General features: G+C 34.6%; 1 protein-coding gene across 7 annotated transcripts in view; it reads left to right on the top strand.

Moving 5' to 3' along the window:
- Positions 1 to 21,576, top strand: part of DGKB (diacylglycerol kinase beta) — a 719,270-nt gene that overhangs the window by 185,681 nt on the left and 512,013 nt on the right. For all 7 annotated transcript variants that reach the window (XM_059171265.1, XM_059171262.1, XM_059171263.1 and 4 more), the window contains 5 exons: positions 3,642 to 3,691; positions 6,786 to 6,860; positions 10,272 to 10,391; positions 19,179 to 19,296; positions 21,434 to 21,522. In XM_059171265.1, coding sequence (XP_059027248.1) covers positions 3,642 to 3,691; positions 6,786 to 6,860; positions 10,272 to 10,391; positions 19,179 to 19,296; positions 21,434 to 21,522 — 452 coding nt within the window. The remainder of the gene's footprint in view (positions 1 to 3,641; positions 3,692 to 6,785; positions 6,861 to 10,271; positions 10,392 to 19,178; positions 19,297 to 21,433; positions 21,523 to 21,576) is intronic.

Here is a 21,576-nt window from a genome sequence, read left to right as displayed (position 1 = left end):
TTTAAACTGTCTGAAAGCTTCAGGGAGTTGTCAAGGCATATTGGATTTGTGGGTCAATTTTCTGGGAGAGGGGAGCCTGGCTTTTGCCACTATTTTTAAATGGCAAGTTCTTAAACAACTAAGGCTGAGAAGCTAAGCAGTTTGAGGAGACTGAGCTGTTTTTCTTTAGAGGAAAACAAAAGCAAAAACAAAACAAATTTGAATTCCAGACTCTTTTTCTAAAGATACATGGTGGTCTCTGTGTGATGTTGAGCACTTTATAATGATTGGCCATTCCTAGTATCTTCCATTTTTTAATTATATGTTCGATTTTTTTGCCTTTTTATTATTAGGTTGTTTGTCATTTTATTACAGAGTTATAGGGTTTGTTCATATATTCAATAAATAAGCCCTTTGTCAGATATGTGTGTTCTGAAAGAGTCTCAAGTCTGTGGTTGGCTGACAATTTTTTCTTATTCTTTTCGTTCTCTTTCTTTTTTTTTCCCCTTTCACTTATTTCTTTCTTTTTTCTTTTTCCTTTTTTTTTTTTTTTAAAGATTTTATTTATTTATTTGACAGATAGAGACCAGAAGTGGGCAGAGAGGCAGGCAGAGAGAGAGGTGGGGGGGAAGCAGGCTCCTGCGAGCAGAGAGCCCGATGAGGGGCTCGATCCCAGGACCCTGAGATCACGACCCGAGCTGAAGGCAGAGAGGCTTTAACCCACTGAGCCACCCAGGTGTTCCATCCCCTTTCACTGATTTCTTTATTTTACTTTTTTTTTAATGAGCAGAAGTTCTAACCCTGATGAACGTTAACTTACCTTTTTTTTTTTTTTTTTTTTTTTTTTTAAATCATTGGTGGTTCATGTTGACTTACCTTACGTTTATGAAGATATCCTCCTATATTTTCTTCTGGAAGCTTTATAGTTTACTTTAATGTTAAAATTAAAGTTTCATGTTTTATAAAAATAAAGTTTAGTTTAAACTTAAAATTTATTTTGACCTCATCTTTATGTTTGATGTGAAGTAAGTGCCAATGTTGAGTGCACAGTATCACTAGGAAAGACAAAAAACTAGGCTAGTTTTAATTTCTTTTTTTAAAATCTTTTTTTAAAAGATCTTATTTATTTATTTGAGAGAGAAAGAATGGGAGAGAGAAAGCATGAGAAGAGAGAGGTCAGTGGGAGAAGCAGACTCCCTGGTGAGTAGAGAGCCTGATGTGGGACTCGATCCCGGGACTCCAGGATCATGACCTGAACCAAAGGCAGTTGCCCAGGCAACCGAGCCACCCAGGCACCCATAGTTTTAATTTTAATTTTTTTAAATAAAGCTGGTTATTGGTTTTTATTTTATTTTATTTTATTAGAAGGGGAGGTGAAGAAAGGGGAGAAGGAGAGTATCTGAAGCAATCTCGGTTCTCAGCGTGGAGTTTGATCTGGGGCTCTATTTCATAACCTTGAGATCATGACCTGAGCCAAGAGTCAGAGTCAAGAGTCAGAACTCAACCGACTGACCCACCTAGGAGCCCCCAGGTTATTGTTTTTTAAGTGATATTGAGAAACACACAGAATCATTAGGAGAGATAGAGACCCAGCTTTGGAGGATAGTTGTCTAGGATCAGTGCTGAAATTAAGTGCTAAATTAAACTGGGGAAATTCCCATTGCTTCCTCTCTGTGCACAAGCACAGCACCCTTTGTTGACAATACCCCTGACACATCCAGGATTCTGGTTTCTCTCTCTCCAACCACTGCTGCTGCTGCAGCTCTCATCACTAGAATGGATTGGGTAGCCCCTTTTTTCTTGGGTCACCAAGATTGGTGATGCATCAGTTGGGTTTTTCTTCTGATTGATGGAGTCTGAGTCATGTGCAAACTCTACCTTCAAGTCAGGCTAGTAAAGATAGGGTATCTGGTGTTTCATCTATTACTGTGTTTTGTAAAGTGTAGCTTTAGGAGCATAGGAAGAAGTTTCAGATGCTGCCAAAAATGAATGGCAGGTTCCCCACACACAGAGTCCGCTTGTGTGTATATTTTCGAGCCCATGTTTCCAACAAGTTTTACCAAGAGATATAGGGTTTCCATACATCCATTTAAAAATGGTCAGGCAATCATTTATTACAGGGAGCATTCAGAGTCACCGGTGCCCCTCATTCTAAAATACAGCCAGGCTTTTGTAAATACTTGACTTGGTCGTGGTACTGAATCTATTCTTTGAGTGGTGTGTGAATTCTTGTCACTTACAAAGTGATTTTTTACTATTTTCTGCTCTACTAGAAAATCTTGAAATCTTGAAAAATCTTGCTTAGGATCCATGTTCTGGTAGGGTTTTTCTTTCTGAATATTTGTCATTTATTGAGTGTATGAGAGATAGTAATCATTATGGTTTGCAAATAAAGATATTTAGGTCCTTAGCCAGCATAACATTATGTTTCTTAATTCAATGGATACACATTTCCTCTTACATGTTTAACATCTTGAAAGTCTTTTTGCATTTTACAATAAATAGAACACGATGATTAGATTGTAAGCATTTTTTTCCTATTAATTGTATGCAGACTGGTTATAGCATCTTATAAATAAATAATCATATTTTAGGTTGGTGAAATGTAATAATTGTTTTTAAGTACAAAAATAGTAATTAGTTAACAGATACATGATCAAGGTCATTCACTGCACAATTATGTCTCCTTTTTACCGATGTCTTTATTTAATATTGTAGACCCCAGCCATCAAGATTCTCCCAGAAATTATGCAAACCCAACAAATACTCTCACTTCCACTACTCTGTTTTAACAGCTGTGCCATTCTTCTCTGTTTATCTCAAAATGGCACCTGCAGCCCCTTCTCTAGTCTCCTGGTGGTGTGTGAATTTATGAGGGAATCCTTAGGCTGGAGAGGCCCGCTGTCCTCCTGCTTTCCTGTGCTCACTATTGCAGAGACAGAACTTTCCTTTTCCTTGTTTGAATCAAAGAGTGGTTATCCTCTGAAAGTGCATCTCAGATTGCAACAAATACACCATTATAACCATGATAATAATGCATTTGGTGTCTTGTCCTGAATCAGAAAAATTCCCTTATTTTGCATGCTGCTTGTAGTTCAATCAAAACGATGGCTTATATTTGTGTAGTGCCCTACAGCTTTTGATAAGCATTTGTGTGTATCACTTAATTTTCACGAGTGTGTCCTATGACAGGGTGGTTATTCTCATTTGACAGATAAGAGAACAGTGTTGGACTTTGCTCATGTGCTGGTGGATCGCAGATTCCAAATTTGGTTTCAGACCTTTGAATCCGTTTTGCTTTTTCTTATTCACTCTGTCCTTTAATATCCCGACTCCAAAGATCTAACATTCCTTCTCTTCTTCTATTTTTGAGTTTTCATTTAATGATCTTAAAATTTAAAAACTGAGCAAAAATGTTAACTTTCAGTGTTTTCTAGATATATAACAAAAATTGTTTGACCTCATATATCTGATATTGAGTATTTTTATTAATTGACTCATTCATTCTCAAATTAAATTGAGAAATGATCTTACAAATCAGTATTTTTGAATAGGAGAGGATTAAATATTTGCTTTTGACAGGAAATTTTAAAGAATATGTCTTTTACCAACATTGATCTTACTTGCCTCTAATTTTTTTTCAACACCTCTTTTATTTCTAGTTATGTTTCGCCTCTATGACACAGATGGGAATGGCTTCCTGGACAGCTCGGTAATTTTTTTCTTTAAATTTTCTGTGAAAATTTCAAAGTGGTTTGTTCTGAAAATGCAATGAATAAATTTATAGCTATTACCACAGAAGACACACTTAATATAATTTCCATACACTCACACAGCATTTTGATCATCCTACTTTTTGAAAGAGAGTGATCTGAAAAAAAATAAATAAATAAAACTGTTAAGATTACAGTTGTTCTATTGAATAATTTTACTAGAAAAAAGTGACTTTTTATACATGGAAAGATAAAAAAGACCCCAATGTTCTTTGAATAATACATGAGAAAGTTGAGACCATTGATCTAGAAAGAAAAAAAAAAATCTGAGGTTTGACACTAAGAAAAATAACAAGAATTCCAGTAGAATTGAAAGGAATTATAAAGTTAATTTAATCATTTTATCATTTTTTTCCATGTTTTAAAGTTCTTTTAGTCATATATGCTATTAAAATACATATATTTATAAGTTGCTTTAACCAGTTTTCCTTTTTAATTTAAATTATAGCTTGTACTCTATCATTTTAGTCATAAAAAGCAATAGGAGAATAATACCATCTCTGAATGATTTAACTAAAAGGAATATTTAATGCTTACTGTATCTGTAATATACACAAATCATTGATAGTTTTCAAAGGAGTAGTTAGATTCTTAGTGTTACTGCACAAATCAGTGCTTCAAGTATAAATCCATCCAATAATGCATTTTATATTTGTTAGTGACACATTTTTCATATATTGACTCTTCTGTAAAGGAAATAGAAGAATCCTAAAACATAACAAATGTCAGGCTATGGAGATCTTGAAGTATATAGGTACCCTAAATAACAAATATTTTGATATTCTTAAATTGATTAAAATGAACATTACTTCTAATAATGAGTGAGTTTCTCTCTTCATCTGATACTCCTCCCTGTGGCAGAACTCAAATAGAATTCTACAAGCAGAGCAGTGAAGTTGGATACATATTTATGTAACTTTGAGTAGGATAATGGCACATTAGCGTCTCCAGAGAGAGATAAAAATATTTAATTCCTCCTTTAGGAAATGACCACCAATGTAAATTGATGCTGCGATTGTGGGATTCCTTATGTTTAAGTCTCTCCAATTTTTCAAATGCTATCATTTTTAAGTGCTTATCCATTTAGGAATATTAAGCTACATGATACATTTGCTCACTTTCTGGTGGCATTTCACAGCGAGGAGTTTAGACTTTTCTAGATATTTCCATATGCTTATTGTAGCACTTCTGACTATACTAATGCAAATTATATTTAAATGTAATTTTATTTTGTTTAATGTTTCTTTTTAATTAAATTAAAAGGATGTTTCTTTACTAGGCTTTTAGCCATGGGTTGGCAGCTGATTTGAAAATTCAATCAAATGTTTTTTTTGGTCTCTGGCCATTTTGCGTTATTGTTGTTAACATATAGTATATTGCAATATTTATAACTATACATCTAATATTAATCAATGAGTTGGGAATAAGTAAACTGATTTATGATTAAACTAGTCTATTTTATAATTAAAGGCCTGAATTTTATTTCTGTGTTTTTCTCCAGGCAATTTACCACCCATTATATTTCCTTCACTATCAGGTTGAAATTGCATATTCTGATGTCATTAATTTTGGAAATTTAAAGGTGTAGCACATCACATATTAGAGGCCAACCAGAGGAAAATTGATATTTTGAAAATGACCACTATGTGTAATAATGCTAATGAATATTTATTGATCCCATGCAGTATGCCAGGCAGCATAAATGTATTTCATATCATAGCATGCTTACTCTTTGCAGCAACTCTATGCACTAGGTAAGAGTAGAATACTGATTTTACGGATGAGAAACCTAAATCTTAAATGACTAGTGTCAAATGCCTACATATGAAGAGTTTCCACTCCTAAAAACATGTCCAGAGACTTTCACTCCAAAACATCAAGGCATAAATAAGTGAAGACAGACACACAATTCTAACCTATAATTCCAAGGTATTTTAGTATAAAAATTTTCTTAACTGTAATAAGGAAACACGTTTATATTTGTATGTTTTCCTGGGGCAACCTGTGTTACCTAGACAACATTTTCATGATTACATTTTTTCTCAAGAGAGGAATGGAGCTTTGATCAGTTTCTCAGATGGGTCCATTGTCCCCCAAATGACAACCTCTTTTACCATATTTCCTTCTTTGCTGTATGGATATCAGCTACATACGTTAGTTCGGAGATTTGAGTAGAATAATCTCTAACTAATATGTTTTCAAACATTATCCTTTTATATTTCTTATATTTTAAATTATTATACTGTTAAGGTACCACATTTAATTATGTTAGTGACTCTATTTAAAATTACTAGCATTTACAAAGTATGTATAATCTTTTCTGGAGATAGGGAATGAGCAAATGCTTTATTCAATCAGGGTATATGTATTAATTAATCATTCTTCAAAGAGTTGACACTTGAGTAAAATAATATGAAAATGCTAACTAAAATTCTATTTCCTTAAAAAAATAAACTCTGCATGTATTTAGCTTCCAAACCTTGACTCTGAACACACGTCTAGCAAAGCAAATTATATCCATTAATGGCTAGAACAGTCAGTATACGTTCTCAGTGTATCAGAATAAAAATAAACCTTTCAGTTGCCCTAAAACACTTCTCCAATCCTTCCACACCCATTTCCAACCCAAAGGGCCAGGATACTGGGTGACTTAAACATCACATCTTGTGAAAATATGTCTGCTCCCATTTTGATCAGATGTTCCTTTCCAAAGACAGATTTTCTTCCTTAAAAATACCTTCTATTGGAAGAAAAGCTTTTTTTGTGTAATTGTGCCCTCTCCTGGTGAAGACTTCTAGACAAAGTACCAAACAAATTTATATTCAAGTGCTTCTTTTGTGTGTAATCAGAATGTTGAAAGGACATATTATATATAAATTAATTTATATGTACAAATTATATATAATACACAATCATGGAACTTTTGGTTTTTGAATTACATGTTAAACAAAACAATTCTTATAAGTCAACGTTTGAAAAACTTACAAAAACCCTGTATTCACGTTTTTTCCCTCTTCTCTCTCTCCTCTCCAGGAGCTAGAAAATATCATCGGTCAGATGATGCATGTTGCAGAATATCTTGAATGGGATGTCACTGAACTCAATCCAGTAGGTATATGGATGATTTACCCGTTGGCTACATTCTAGAAGGCCCATGTCGCTTTTCTCTTTTTTGGAACCCTAATATACTACTGCCATTTGGTGTTTTCTTTTGATAACCCTAAGTTAATATTTCTATTCAATAGCGAAAGTGGATTCTGAAAAAGAAAAGGTATGCATGGTGTTCTGAAGCTCTTAGCAGTAACTTTCTCTTGTCTTCTTCATGGAAATTAATTTGAATGGCGATCTCATATATCTTTAGGTAAGCAGAAGCTGCCAGTGGATCAAGGTTATACCATGCCATCAAATCGTCAGAGTTAATGTATGTTAATATGATGTCTATATTTTCCTTTTATGGAAATAGCTAAATCTTCATTCTAAAAGAAGATGAAGTCACTTAAGAAGCTGGTGACAGCTGACTGAGTGGAGGGCACTGTTGTTATTTCCTGTGTATGTGTTACTCAGTGCTTGTAGCTCTCTGAGATAGACACTATGATTTTACTCATTTTACAGATAAGGGAATTGGGACCCCAGCATGTTCAAGGTACTTCTCACAGCTCTTCAGCCAGTTAAAGATAGAGCTAGAAAACCGTGATAATTTGTTCAAAGAAATGATATCTAAGAGGCTTTTAAGAATGTAACAACTTCTTATTTTTAACAGATTTATACCAAAAGTACAACATTTTTCCAATGTATATTAAAACATACTTGATTAGAAACTTTGACTTTCGCTGCAAGTAATATTTTGGGGAGAGCTGATAAGTATCTTATTGATTAGTTTATTCTTGAAACCAACTACATTGATCAAATTGTAAATGAATTAAGCATATACAAATCAATTTTATTTGAATGACTTACATTTTATAAGAACTTTAAAAAGCCTTATAACAGCATGATAGTAGGGTGGTAAGAGAGCTGTGCTAGCATTTCCTTTGCTTTGGAAAGCAGTGCCAGTAAAGTGAAACAAAGTTATATGCGGTGACATATCCATAGGAGGGGCACCGTTCTTACTGGGATTGGGGTCCTCCCAAGTTTTAACTCAACTGGTTTTTCTTTTTGGGAGGATATGGAAATACACCATGCTGTGCACATAAGGCATAACAGATATTCACAAAGTTGCAGTTTGTATATGGAATAATAAGTAATAGTGATAACTTATATGTAATTCTAAGAATACTGCTTGAGTCATCTTAATACTATTTTCACTGAAATCAAGGGACTTCTTTTTTTAAGTTCTGTTGCCCTTTTTGGTTATGTTCATCTAAATCAGCTTTCTCCATTGTACCTTACCTCAATACCCATGAATATTGTATGTCTTTCAGCCAAGCCTTCTGTCCTCGCTAGAGTGATAGAAGGAAGGAAGATGTTTTTCTATCAGTTTTTGAAACAGAAGGGGGCACCGCTGCTTCCCCAGGAAAGAGTATTGAGGGAACCAAGCACTTGAGGAAAAGGGGGATCTGGATGATTTGAAAAAGGGAACAGTTGGTGGCTAGGCAGTCTAATTATGACAAAGACCTATTGGGAAATACAAATAAACTATGTAGCATTATTTGTCATTTGTGGCAGACATTGATAAATCTGCCACTTCAATGAGTAGTATAAATAGTAGAAAGTGAAGATGAAAAGACTTACGTTGGGCAGTATGTTTGCTGTCATAGGGACTGCCTCATCCTGCCTAATGATTCAACATCTCTGCCCATTTTATTATACTTCTTTAAAAGATTTTATTTATTAATTTGTCAGAGAAAGAACACAAGTAGGGGGAGCGATGGACAGAGCAGGCAGAGGGAGAAACAGGCTCCTTGCTCAGCAGGGAGCTTGACATGGGACTCCATCCCAGGACCCTGAGACCACGACTTGAGCCGAAGGCCAACGCTTAACTGACTGAACCACCCATGCGTCCCAACTCTGCCCATTTTAAACCAGTGCATACATTTGTACACATGGTCAGAGCCCTGATACATTTGCATATATGAATAAAGATAATCTAACGTTTGAGGTCCATGACAGTTAATAGGGAAGACTGAGAAATCCTTGGATGAGGTTTTGAAAAAACAAACCCAGCCTCTCACATGACATTTATTAGTACAAAATGAAAGCATCAAACATCTGAAATAATGCTCTGTGTTCTAGTTTTATTCATTTCACCAAGTTCATAGAAGTGTGTTCAAGGGGTGGGACATTTTAACAAGATCTTACAGCATTTTGCCAAGTTTTAAATAATTTCCCCTGCTTTTCATTTTGAGAATAATAAAGTAATTATTTCAGTACCATTTTGTTCCAAAAAGTCTCTTCTTTTTCAATCTATATTTAAATTTGTATGAAGGAAAATAACCTGATTTTCAAATCAGGTTGTCTTTCATGGGAAAGACATCCATCCATGAAGTTCAGGAGTTTTTAAGCAAACAGCACTTCTATCAACATATCAAGCATTCCATTTATTGCATCTTTCAAATTTCGGTTCCAATGCTGTCTGTATTTCTTTTCTTTCTATCTTTCTTTCTTTCTTTTTTTTTTTGTGAATTGATGAAAATTTCTGTATTAGATAAAGGTGGTGAGTTACTTTCTTTATTGGAGTTCTAACATGTTTCCCATTTTGGTGCTGTTGGATGGGTAGTATTGTACCTTCCCAGCAACCAAGGGTAGTTATTGTATTGTAACCATATAATATATAGTTGTTGTAACTATGTAATATATAGTTAATAAAACACTAACAACACCCATATGACACTTACTGTATGTACTAGATGCTCTTTGAGATATTTTTAGCATATTAACACACTTAATCCTCTCAACAATCGTTTGAATTAAATACTGATATTACCACTATAAAACTGAGACATAAGTGTAATTACAACAAACACAGTGGAGAACATTTTGTATAAGTTCTGTATAAGTCATCTTTAGAAAAGAAATCTAATAAAAATGACTTGATGGTTTAACTTCTTGGCTTTATTAGGTTCTGATAGGCAATTAAAAGCAGCTTAATTTCCCCACCCCTTACCACTTAGCGAAGAATCATTTCAGCTCTCTGCCATGAAGTTAATTTGTTCAGACATTATCTGGCATACGTATGAATTAAAAAAATCTAGAGAAAGCAATTAAAGACCACTTTTACCCTTAAATTAAAGATAATTTCTTGTTTTAGCTGTACCATTCAGGGACAAAGTATTAAAAAGTTAACCAATTATTTCTAAAAGTTGAATAATATAAGAAATCAGGTTCTAGAAAATCTTAACAATGCTACTGTATTCTCAGTTATTGCTTGACATTGTACCACGTTACCTTGATATTTATCTCTACTCTGTACTTAGCTACTAATCAGTTTGTCATAACCAATTCAATGCAATGCTTTGTTCTCTGTTACGAAGTTTATTTTATTGATTCATAGCGAGTTTTCCCTCATCTCCTCTATTCCAGATCCTCCATGAAATGATGGAAGAAATTGACTATGATCATGATGGGACAGTCTCTCTGGAGGAATGGATCCAAGGAGGAATGACAACAATTCCACTTCTTGTTCTTCTGGGCTTGGAAAATGTAAGCATTTACACAAAGAGGGTGGCCTGGTGGTAAGTCAGTGGGGTTCTCTATTACACATTTTGATGATAAATTGATCTGGCCATTTTCTATCATTAAGCATGTAGTGAGTGCCTGGTCCTTTTAATAAGTATGCCACAGGGCAATTTAATAAGTCCTCTAGTAATACTTGCCACAAATACATTGATTCTTTTTAGATATTACCGTATTATTTAATATAATTTCTCTCTTTTTTCTCTATTTAAAGTACAATCAAGTTTAAAAAATTATTGACCTTCTCATCATTTTATTTACTGCAAGAAACTCCCTAGTGTTATCGCATTCTCTGGTTCTTGTGCTGCTCCATCTCATTAGGTAATCACCCTCCCCATGAAGAAAACCTGTTTTATTGATAACCAGTACTTGGAGAAGCCAATTATATATTGAGGTAGTTGAGAATATATATATATATATATATATATATACACACACACATATATTATATAATATATATATGAAACATAAATTTTCTTACATATCATCAAATCAGCCAGCCTTTCATTCTAGGCTTATCAAAAGTTTTCTTGTATCAGTGCCTCCAGTGTTAATTAAAGAGGGCTTTGGGGGAAAAGAAATCAATCTAAGGGGTATGACAGTGACTTTGAAACCAAACCTTGCTACCCAACCTTGATGTCATTTTCAGTAATCATTAATTTTGAACTCAATGCATCACTATGGAATTTTTGTATTTAGCATTAGTAAAAAATAATTAACCATAACATGCATATAGAAAAATGTATACTAAGATTCAAAGAGCATTATTGATGGAAAGCACGCATACAGTATTTAGAATTTTGAGCTGCAAAAAACATAATGTCCACCACTTGGCTGCTGACTCCAAAACTTTGCATACTTCTTGTTACCAGAGATAACAATCTTGCAGATTCAAGACTATACCACAGTTACTAAAGAGAGCAGATTTTTAAAAGCCTTCAAGAAATCTTACAGTCTGTGTTTGTAAAACATGTGAGAATATATACAAATATGTTTTTACATATTTACATATGGGTTTGAGAATATGTAAGTGGGCTTCAGGGAAGTAGTGTTTGTTTCTTTTTCACCTGATTCTTCAAATTCTTTTCCATTCAGGTTAATCTTATCCTTCATGAGACCCATAGGATTTTAGACATGGCCAGAGGAAGGCAAAGAAAATTACTAATAGAGGATATACAGGATGTTATCCTTAAAGTAGATAATAAAACAAAGATAATATAGACCTTATTGTCTATACATACATATTTCTACATTTTGAAAACAAATGCAGCAGCAGTTTCTTGTATCTGATGTTCTCATACTATACATAACCTGGTATCTTTTTGTAATAACCTGTTGTATATCTCTATATTATAAATATTTGTTTGAGTGTTTAATACACCTTCTGACAAAGTGTATATAAGTCTATCAGGAGAAAACAAAAGACTAATTTTATAAAATGTTAACATTTTAAGGTTCATTGTATACTCTACACAGAAAAAGTCAAATGCTAGTCAAGGAAGTTCTGATAATAACAGTTCTGAAGAGAATTTTGTATTTTTAAAGCTAAAATTGTGCTTATATGTGCTTATTCTAAATATTTATAAAAATTTTAGTGTGAGAGAATGTGCAGGAATGAGTAACTAAACCATTTGGTAGTTGGGGTTTTGGACAGCAAAATGCAGAAATACAGTCTTAGTCATCTATATTTAAAATTGTACAGAAAGATTTTGAAATGATGTTCATCTGTGGAAACTACTATTTAGAAATTGTTTATAATTCAATTAACAAATATAGGTATTTGTAAAGTTATGAAAATGGCATGGGTAAATGTAATCCACAGATTTAATATGGATTTAATGCAGACTCTTTCAAACAAACAGTACCTCATCAGTTTCTGGTGTAGTAGTAACTTTATTTCAATTGAATTAGAATTCTTTGTCATTAATTTCTGTCAGGTTAAGTACATACCTAATTTACTTTACAATCATATTCTTACATTTATGGTTTGTGTTTTTAGTCATAGGAGATGTTTTTGGAGCGTAATAGAGGAGAGATCAATACAGGGTTTCAAAGCAGTAACCAGTACATTTCAAAATTGTGTTCCCGGTCAAGGCCGCTAGATGGCAGGGCAACATCGTTTAACATTTACAGATCAACTTAAGCAGGAGTAGGGATTTTTTTCCCCCCTGTACAGAACAATTCAAGAGAGTTAAATCCCTTTTCCTTTGCTTTTTAAAAAAAGAATAAGCCAATAATCTTTTGAATTGTCTTTTAATAAAATGTATAAGCCATGTAATTATGATCACGAAACAGAGCATTTATTTGTTAGAAACAGCTTTTTAATTCCAAGGCATGGAAAGTGTTTTACAAAGCAGGAATGACACAATGACAACTGAGTGATGAGGGCCTTTTTTTAGTAATTGAGATTTATTTCCTTTTCTGTAGGCAGTTAATGTGTTATGTTATTACCTGTAGAGAATGTGATTCATGATGCCATTTCCCCCTTCTTCCCCCCACAACCCTCCCCACCCCACTTTCGCTAATCAAATTGGAAATCCAGAAGCTTTAGGTTGAATCCAGCCATTTATTGTGCAGCCTGTCTTGTTCTGTTGTCCTATATATTCTTGTCTTCTGTCAATTAGGAGCTCGGGGAGTAGATTCTGATTAAGAGTGCGTGTTAAATACCATGGTGTATTTGAAAGTGACTGTGGTGTACTAGCCAAATTACACAGATAAAAGCATTGTCCTGGGAGAGCAATCCTTACTTCTAGTGCAAAGCAGAACAGTTGTGACTTCCTTGTAGTTTATTTTTCTCTATTAACAGAATTTAAAAACCTACTCTTTTTTGAATATTATCTGTTTGGGAATCATAATAAAAAATGGAAATGTAGTTGATCAGAATCTGATTCTCTTTCAAATGCAAGAAAGTCAGAGTCATTTCCTTTCTCTTCTAAGAAGTCCATTAAACTTGGGCACCTGCGTGGCTCAGTTGGTTAAGTGTTTGCCTTTGACTCAGGTCATGATCCTAGAATCCCAGGATCAAACCCTCAGCAGACTCCCTGCTCAGTGGGGGGTCTGGTTCTCCTCTGACCCCCTCTACCCCCCACGTTCTCTTTCTCTCTCTCTCTCAAATAAATAAATAAAATCTTAAAAAAAAAATAAGAAGTCCATCAAACTTAGCATACCCAACATGAAGTGGTACAGTCTCTTAGGTCTGGAGGAAAACTGAGAGTTGGGTGGCACTTGTGATTTTAATTACTCCTGAGGCATAGTCATTTATACAGGAGACTTACTCATTCTTCCTTTGGAGTTCATCTCGCTAAAGAATTTTTTTGAATTCAATTTTGAATGAAAATATTTTATTTGAAAATAATTGCATCTAGCAATAAAGCTCTGCTCTAGTGATTAGCAAACTTTGTCTGTAAAGGAACAGAGAGAGTAAATAATTTAGGCTTTGTGGACCATAAGGTCTCTGTTGTAAATGCTCAGTACCTCTGTTACAACTGGTACAAAAGCAATCACAGTCACTAGGTAAAGGAAGGAAACCAATAAAACTTTTTTTACAGAAATACGTTGCTAGCCACATTTGACCCAATGGCCATAGTTTTCTGATCCCTGATTTAGCCAGTCACTAATCATATTACAAAGAGAAAGAGTTTTGATTTATTTTTAGTTGTTTGGGAGAAAGGAATCTACTACCCTTTATTTAACTCACTTAAGACAACCTCAGCAAGATGCATGGGCTAGTGAAGAGATAGGATGGTAGTGGTGAAGTTCATCAAATTGATCTTTACCCAGGCTCTGTTATTAACTAATGAGGTCATTTTTGCTAGCCAGTCATCCTCTCTGGACACATTAAAAAGAAGGTAGGCAAGAATATCCTTTTCCTTTTCCAATATACTTTGAGTTCGGACATTCCTTTTCTTAGGTGAACAAGATAATTAATAATGCTCCAATTCCTAGTATCTGTAATCTTGGAACATTACTAGATTTTTTCAAGGGAAATTCTTGACTTCCTATTATCATAAAAACAGAAATAGACATTTAAGTAGGAACCTGGCTTAATATAAGAATACTTTACCTTCTTAGTCTTGGATTGTAGTCCCCACATCTTGCATGTATGGTTTTTGGTGAATATGTGTTTTGATTTCTCTGTATGTGTCCTCAGAATCCTGGACTTTAAACTCTATATGTAATTTAAACTTTGCTGTTGATCAAAATGTTTTAGGACATATATATATAGATATATATATATATATTTTTTTTTTCAACCGATTCAGCAAAGTGAAAGTAACTGCTGGTGTGCCTCCTGATTTCTAATGGAATCTATTTCCTAATGAAATTTCTGAATATAATGGAGAGCTGAAGATGATGCCTTCTTAATAGACTAGGCTATATCTGGAAAAGTAATGCTTCACACTCTATTTTTTAAAATTTAATTTGGTTGAGATGTTGTTTTGCTGTTTATACATTGCTCAATCTAGAAAGGAATTACAAAGCTGGATAGATGCAATAATTCTTGACATTCCAGATTGGGTCATTCAAGGAAAATGACTATGCAATGTGATGGCCTGGTAAGTTTGCTTTTGAACCCAAGTATGACAGGCCCTGAGCCTGACTTCAGAAACTGGGGTCCGGAGATAAGCAGTTGATTGCATCTCTGCTCAGAACTTTAAAATATCTCTTTGCATTCTCTTGGCCCAGAACTGATATAGCTCATCTTTTTGTCTAAAAGAGCATTTTCTTTCATATTGTTACAATTTTTTGGAGACGTTGAGCAGAAAAGTAAGGTAATTTTAATGGTCCTTATTATTTAATGAGTTGGAATTCATTTGCAGTGTTAGCTCTTTTTTTTTTTTTTTTTTTAAGATTTTATTTATTTAGTTGACACAGAGATCACAAGTAGGCAGAGAAGCAGGCAGAGAGAGAGGAGGAAGCACGCTCCCTGCTGAGCAGAGAGCCCAACACGGGGCTTGATCCCAGGACCCGGAGATCATGAGATCATGACCCGAGCCGAAGGCAAAGGCTTAACCCACTGAGCCACCCAGGTGCCCCTGCAGTGTTAGCTCTTAAATGTGTTTTAAGTGAAGTCATTTGAAACAGGGATGTGACCAAGTATGGGGGTTAGGAGCATTTTGGTTATGACATTAGTAAAATTTCTCCTTGAGGTCTTTTGAAAAAAATAAAAGATATTATTTATAATAGCCCTAGTTCACTTGAAGAGGGTATGTGATCTTGGATGCATTTAGGGACAAACTAAAACTTTAGAAAACACTAGAATAACGAAGTAGGGTTCCAAAAGTTCCAAAGGGCATTCTTGCCTTTGAAACCTCCTTTTGACTATAGGGGGACAAAAAGGGGAAGAAGAATGTGGAGCTGCTCTGTGAACTTGCCTACATTTCATTAAGTATTCCTCTCTCCTCATCAGTTCACAGAACTGAACTGCTTCAATTTTAAAACATAGTGTTCTACAAATATCAGGAATAAATTTCTCTTAAGAGCGATGCCTGGTAATGAAAAAGTGGGAACAAAATTTTTATGAAACAAAGTATGGTGAACCTACAAACATCCTTCTCAAGTCTTTGGGCTGCAACATTGAGATGTTACACAACTCAATCCAGTGATGGTAATAATATTTGCTGTTTATATAACACCAGTCTTCTGAAGAGCTAAACTGACTTCACAGGTATTGTATAATGAAACCTCCCCCACGGCCTGGGAGAGGAAAGTGGGTGCTTTCATTTTATTAGAGAGGAAAATAAGAAGAAATGGGAAATGTCTGATCCACATTTTCATAATGGTCCAGGAATCGAACCCTCTGGATTTCTTTATCATTTCTTGTTTAAAAAAATGAATTCCTTTCCAGGACAATAAATATTTATTTGCACCAGAAGTACTAATAGGAATATGCTTTACCAGCTGATAGAATGGAGTAAGGAACAGATCCTCCCAGTCCCCCACGAAGTTTACCATCTAAATAAGACAAACGAGACAAGACATGAAAATACAGAGCGCTGGAGTATAATTTGCACTGCTGAGAAGTAGTTGGCTCCTGGTTTCAATTTCTTCTCTTGAAGTCACATACATATTTCATCCTTTGCATATTTTGGCGATGTATCCGGTTAAGAGCTATAAAGCTATTTAATTTGTTTTTTGGTAAAGTCTTTTATGTCTGGGTAATGGATTTGTACATCAGTTGCAGCCTGTAACATGGCTAAGCGTTCTGATTGACAGAACACCCACGTTCAGACTTGTTTATTTTTTGATAAGGAAAATGCCAGCTAACTTAGTCCATATGTGCTCTTCAAAAGGATGAGGCTTATTCACATGTAATGGACACTCATTTGAAAATAAAATGACAAGGATTATGAGAACAGTAATACATATGAAAATTATGTTTTTTCCCTTTCCTCTTTTCACTTCAGAATCTTAGTTTAAGCTAACTTTATCTATCTATATCTCTATATTATACCTGTCTATCTGTCTTTTTATCTACCTATCTTTATATATTAAATTAACAGCCCCATTACTTAAGCTTTTCACTCAGGTTGTTTTATTCTTTTTTGAGGGAATAGAACTTTTAAAATATTGACAGCTGGAAAAATACAGCAATGCTAAAGGAATATATAAAACATTTCCATTCATATAATAAAGATATTAGAAATCCTATGATTCAAACAAACCAGCAATGGATTTAGAAATTAGTAAATTACTATGAAGCCTATGAAGCCTATTTCTTAAGTTGTGGAAGGAAACTGAAACACCAGTGTTTCTACATAACTGCTTTTGTTAAGAGTTGTTAGGCCTTTGTCCAAAAAAAAAAAAAAGAATCTAAGCATTGTCAAGAACTGTGAAGAGTCTGAGAGTTACCCTACTTGTAAGTTAACAAGTTAGCTTGCTAACATTTCATGAATACTGTAGAGGACATGAGACCCCTGGGTCAGAAACAAAGGACTTCTTTATTTACAGCAAAGCAAGCAATAGGAGCTACATGTCTGAGGCATTTCTCTGGGCCTATAGAGTCTCACAGTGATGGAATGTGGCCCAAGGAATCACTGTGCACAGCATCAGACCTTGGAACCCTTGGCCTGGGGAAACTAAATCTTTTATAATGTGCAGTAAACAAACCTGCTTAACCTTTTCCTAGAAGGAAGAGATTATTTTTATTATACTGGACAGTAAGTAAACCTGCCCTCTCCCCTGGAGGGAGATATGTCTCTATTCAAGGCTATTTGTTTTTCAGATATCTTTGAAAAGATAGTCTATAAAAAAAGGACAGTTCTTCTGCTTATAAAATGTGCAGAAATTCAAGACCCCCATGAAGAATTATCTCCCAGGAAGCGTTTTCATTAATGTTTCATATTATGATGCAAATCTGACATTTCTGGTTCTAATGTGAGAATTAGTTACTATGGATTTAATCAAGGATTTCAAATTTGGTGGTTTATCTTTTGACTAGAAATAGGAAAAAGTGGCCAGGATGCATTATTATTAATATGTTAGCATCAAGAGAAATGAAATGATCTGGACATGTGTATGCTGTGCCACTACGACAGAAATTGTGTTAGTGTCCCAGCACATAGTAGGTGATCAAAAAGTTTTATTAGGTGAATGTATTCTGAAAAACAGACAACTGGGCTAATGTGAAAAATCATGTCCTATAATGGTTTCTATAGAATGAGTGATGTCTAAAATGAGTCTGAGTTTGATGTAAGTGGGTGAATGGTGTACAAGGAATACATGTGAATGCAGAAAGTGATACTAACAAAAGTAATGATATATAATAACTTCACTTAATATCTTGACCTTCTTGTAAGGGATTCAAGAAACTCATGATCATCATATTATTTCATTTTGCTTCAATCCGAATAATACAGATATAATTAAAGGCCTTTTAGAGAAGTAGTTATTATGGCTTATATAGTTTTACTTAGAAAGGTAAATCATAATTATAGTTGTTATGCTAAAATGTGAATTAATTTAAACCTAAGGTTTTATTGCAGCAAATAACTACAGTAATTGTTATAAATACAGTAATATAGTTTTAATATTTTAGCACCTTTCTATGAGATTAAAATCATTCATATTTTACAAAAGAGGAAGAACCAACATGGTAATAAGATTAGGTCCTTTAAAAAATTTACCTTTTAAAATTTGCTATTTGTGACATACAAAAATATGCTAATATAAATTATAAGCTGTAAGTAATCCCCAATTGAAGTCTTAAAATATTACCAATAGCTTACCTTGAAGTATTGATCTTTCCCCTCCCATTCTTTCCCATCCCTCTGCCTCCTAAGACCCCACCATCGTGAAATTTGCACATTCCTACTACTAAGCAAGGGTTAACATTCTTCCCGAGTTTTTATGTGTCAGGCTCTTCCACTGAAGAATGTTTTCTCTCTCTTTATCCATTTATTTGTTTCTGGAATTGTGTTAGGGATAAAATATTCAGAGGCGAGGCAGATATGTCCTTGTTCTTCGGGAGTGCTCAGTTTGGCAGGTCATTATGATGGTTTGGGACCTGCTGTTGGACTGTTGACATTAGACAAGAATGTGTGCGTTGCTATAGTATCCGAGAGTTGTTAGCAGGATCTCATTCCACTAGAGCACATGTGTTTTTCTAGACTCTTTGGCGATCTTGGAGAAAGGCAGGAATGAAATAACAGATTGTCTTCAAATGCCTCAGTCCAGCTCTGAGTTTTATTGGCACTTGCATATTCCACTGTTTATTTCATTAAGTGAAATCTGTTTCTCTTACGTCCTGTGCAGAACGTGAAGGATGATGGACAGCATGTGTGGCGACTCAAGCACTTTAATAAACCTGCCTACTGCAATCTTTGCCTGAACATGCTGATCGGTGTGGGGAAGCAGGGCCTCTGCTGTTCCTGTGAGTACCTTTGCTTTGCCTGGATGTCATCACCTCCAACGACGAAAGGTTGATTTCATGGAATAATCCTATTTGTAGATGGAGACCTAAGAAATCATTCTGACCCTTCCCGTACCTTGGGTTTATGTTACCCTGCAGCACGTTCCTAAATGTTTAGGTCACTCTAGCTTTAACTTCCTTCAGTTTTAGGAAACTCTCCCCTTGGAAAAGAGTGAAGGACATTTTCCAATTCATCAGCCATTTTCTTTCCATTGTAGTTTGATTTACATATGATTCCCATTTTTTCCTGGGATAATTATGAGAATGCCCACTGGTTTCTCATATTTATATCTTACTCATATTTGTCCTTTAATTTTCAAGTTAGCCACTTTATTCACATTGTCTTCCTATAATGAGCCAGTTCTTTTTAGGTCATTAAAGAAATAGTCGAATTAATTGATTATGAATCTGTACTCAAATTAAGAATACAAACCAATCTTACACCTCAGGCACTTGATTTTTAAGGCTGTCTTGAGGAAAACCTTCGTATATGGTTAGTGGAAATTGGAACCCAAAGATTGCCATCTCCTGAGTTGTGGCCGTTATTTCCACTTCAGTACATTTATCTCTGCATTTTTCATTGTATTCTGTTGAGTGAGTACTGCCCACTAGAATTTTCTGGTGGAGTATGTAACAATTAATTTATAAAAGCCACCTAAGTATTTTTCATTAATATTTATACCCGAGCAATAGTACATTCTCTAATGCCCCTGTTAAAACAGGGGACAATGTGTCCTCCTCACTAAAATATGACATTCTCTTGGTCCAGCCATTTGTCCATCCATTTCCTTTTCTGCTCTGTGTGGAGTTACTGAAACTATCAAGTTTCACAGTCCATTTTTGTGCATTTATTTTAAATCTGATTTCTTACTTGGCCTTCATACAATATATGGTTTTCTAATGCTATTTTTAGGTAGCAGCTTCTTTGGTAGTATATCTGAGAATTGACTTCCTCTGAGATCTATTCTTTGACATTAAAACCATGTTTTAGTGATATTAATGAACATATTTAAGTGATATTAATAAAGTTATATGTAATTACAGTATATCACTTCAGAGGGCAGTTTCTGGTGGCCACATTTGAAAGGCTAGTTATGCTAGAACGTTCTGTATGTACAAAGGAAGTGATATGTTTTTAAAGTTTTGTTATTTTTAAGGTAAAGGATTTTTCATGGTAGATTCTACTTACAGGAGCATATGAAGCAGAATGATAACACAAATAATGTGAGTGATGTCATATAGAGAGTGAGAATTTTGTTCACAAATTGTAACTAACCATTGTGGCAAATACAATCCTCAACATTATCACCAATATGGAAAAGAAGAAAAAGTCTGGCTTCTTTCTCAATGTCACCAAAGGAAATCATAAATGTAGATATTTTGGAACAGTTTTACTATGCAAATATTACGTGGATTTAGTATTTTTCATTCTAATTCTATATAAGGGTTTGTTTTTGTTTCATTGAGAGGAATATATGGTCATTTTTTTCTTTAGTTCTTGTTGTATATTTATATATTTTTAGAAAATGTTGTTCCTTTTGGAGGAACAGTACCATGATGGCAAATGAGGGATAAACTTATACTGAAGGCCTGGCATGTATGATGAAATCTACTCTCTGGAAATGGACTAATCAGCCATTTAAGGTTTAGATAAATCAATAGAGAAAATAGCATAAACTCGTGAGCTTTTATTTCCATGCCCTCCAGCTGCTCTCATGCCTATACTTTGTAAAATATAGATCTCTTCCTTCTAGCAAATGACACCAAGCCATTTGGCAGTCATCAATTTGTCTTTAATATTTCTGTCATCTGGGAATTATTGTGAAAAATTTGAGTGAGGCCTGATTTAATTAAGCATTTCCTGCTATGCCATGATAGAGGAGTCTTGGTTTTTCACATGCATAATATTTCCTGTACTAATTGGCCTTTTGTAGTCCATGGTAAAAACAGTCAACTTAGACTTTTTCTTGATGTCGCTGATTGGATTGATTAGGGAGCAGTGGATATGAAATGAGGTTCTGTTAATGTCATTCTTTCCCTATAAAATTGCAATCAGGACCAGGATTAGCTCTGAATGCATGTACGTGTTTCTTTTCAGTTTGCAAGTACACAGTCCATGAGCGCTGTGTGGCTAGAGCGCCTCCTTCTTGCATCAAGACTTACGTGAAGTCCAAGAAGAACACTGATGTAAGTGTGAGCTCTGCTCACCTGCTTGGGGTGGTGTGTATGGATGGCTCTTCT

Source organism: Mustela lutreola, chromosome 4 (genome assembly GCF_030435805.1).
Source record: "Mustela lutreola isolate mMusLut2 chromosome 4, mMusLut2.pri, whole genome shotgun sequence".
NCBI lineage: Eukaryota > Metazoa > Chordata > Mammalia > Carnivora > Mustelidae > Mustela > Mustela lutreola.
The sequence above is the reverse complement of the archived record's forward strand: the minus strand, read 5'-3'. Positions and strand labels throughout refer to the sequence as shown.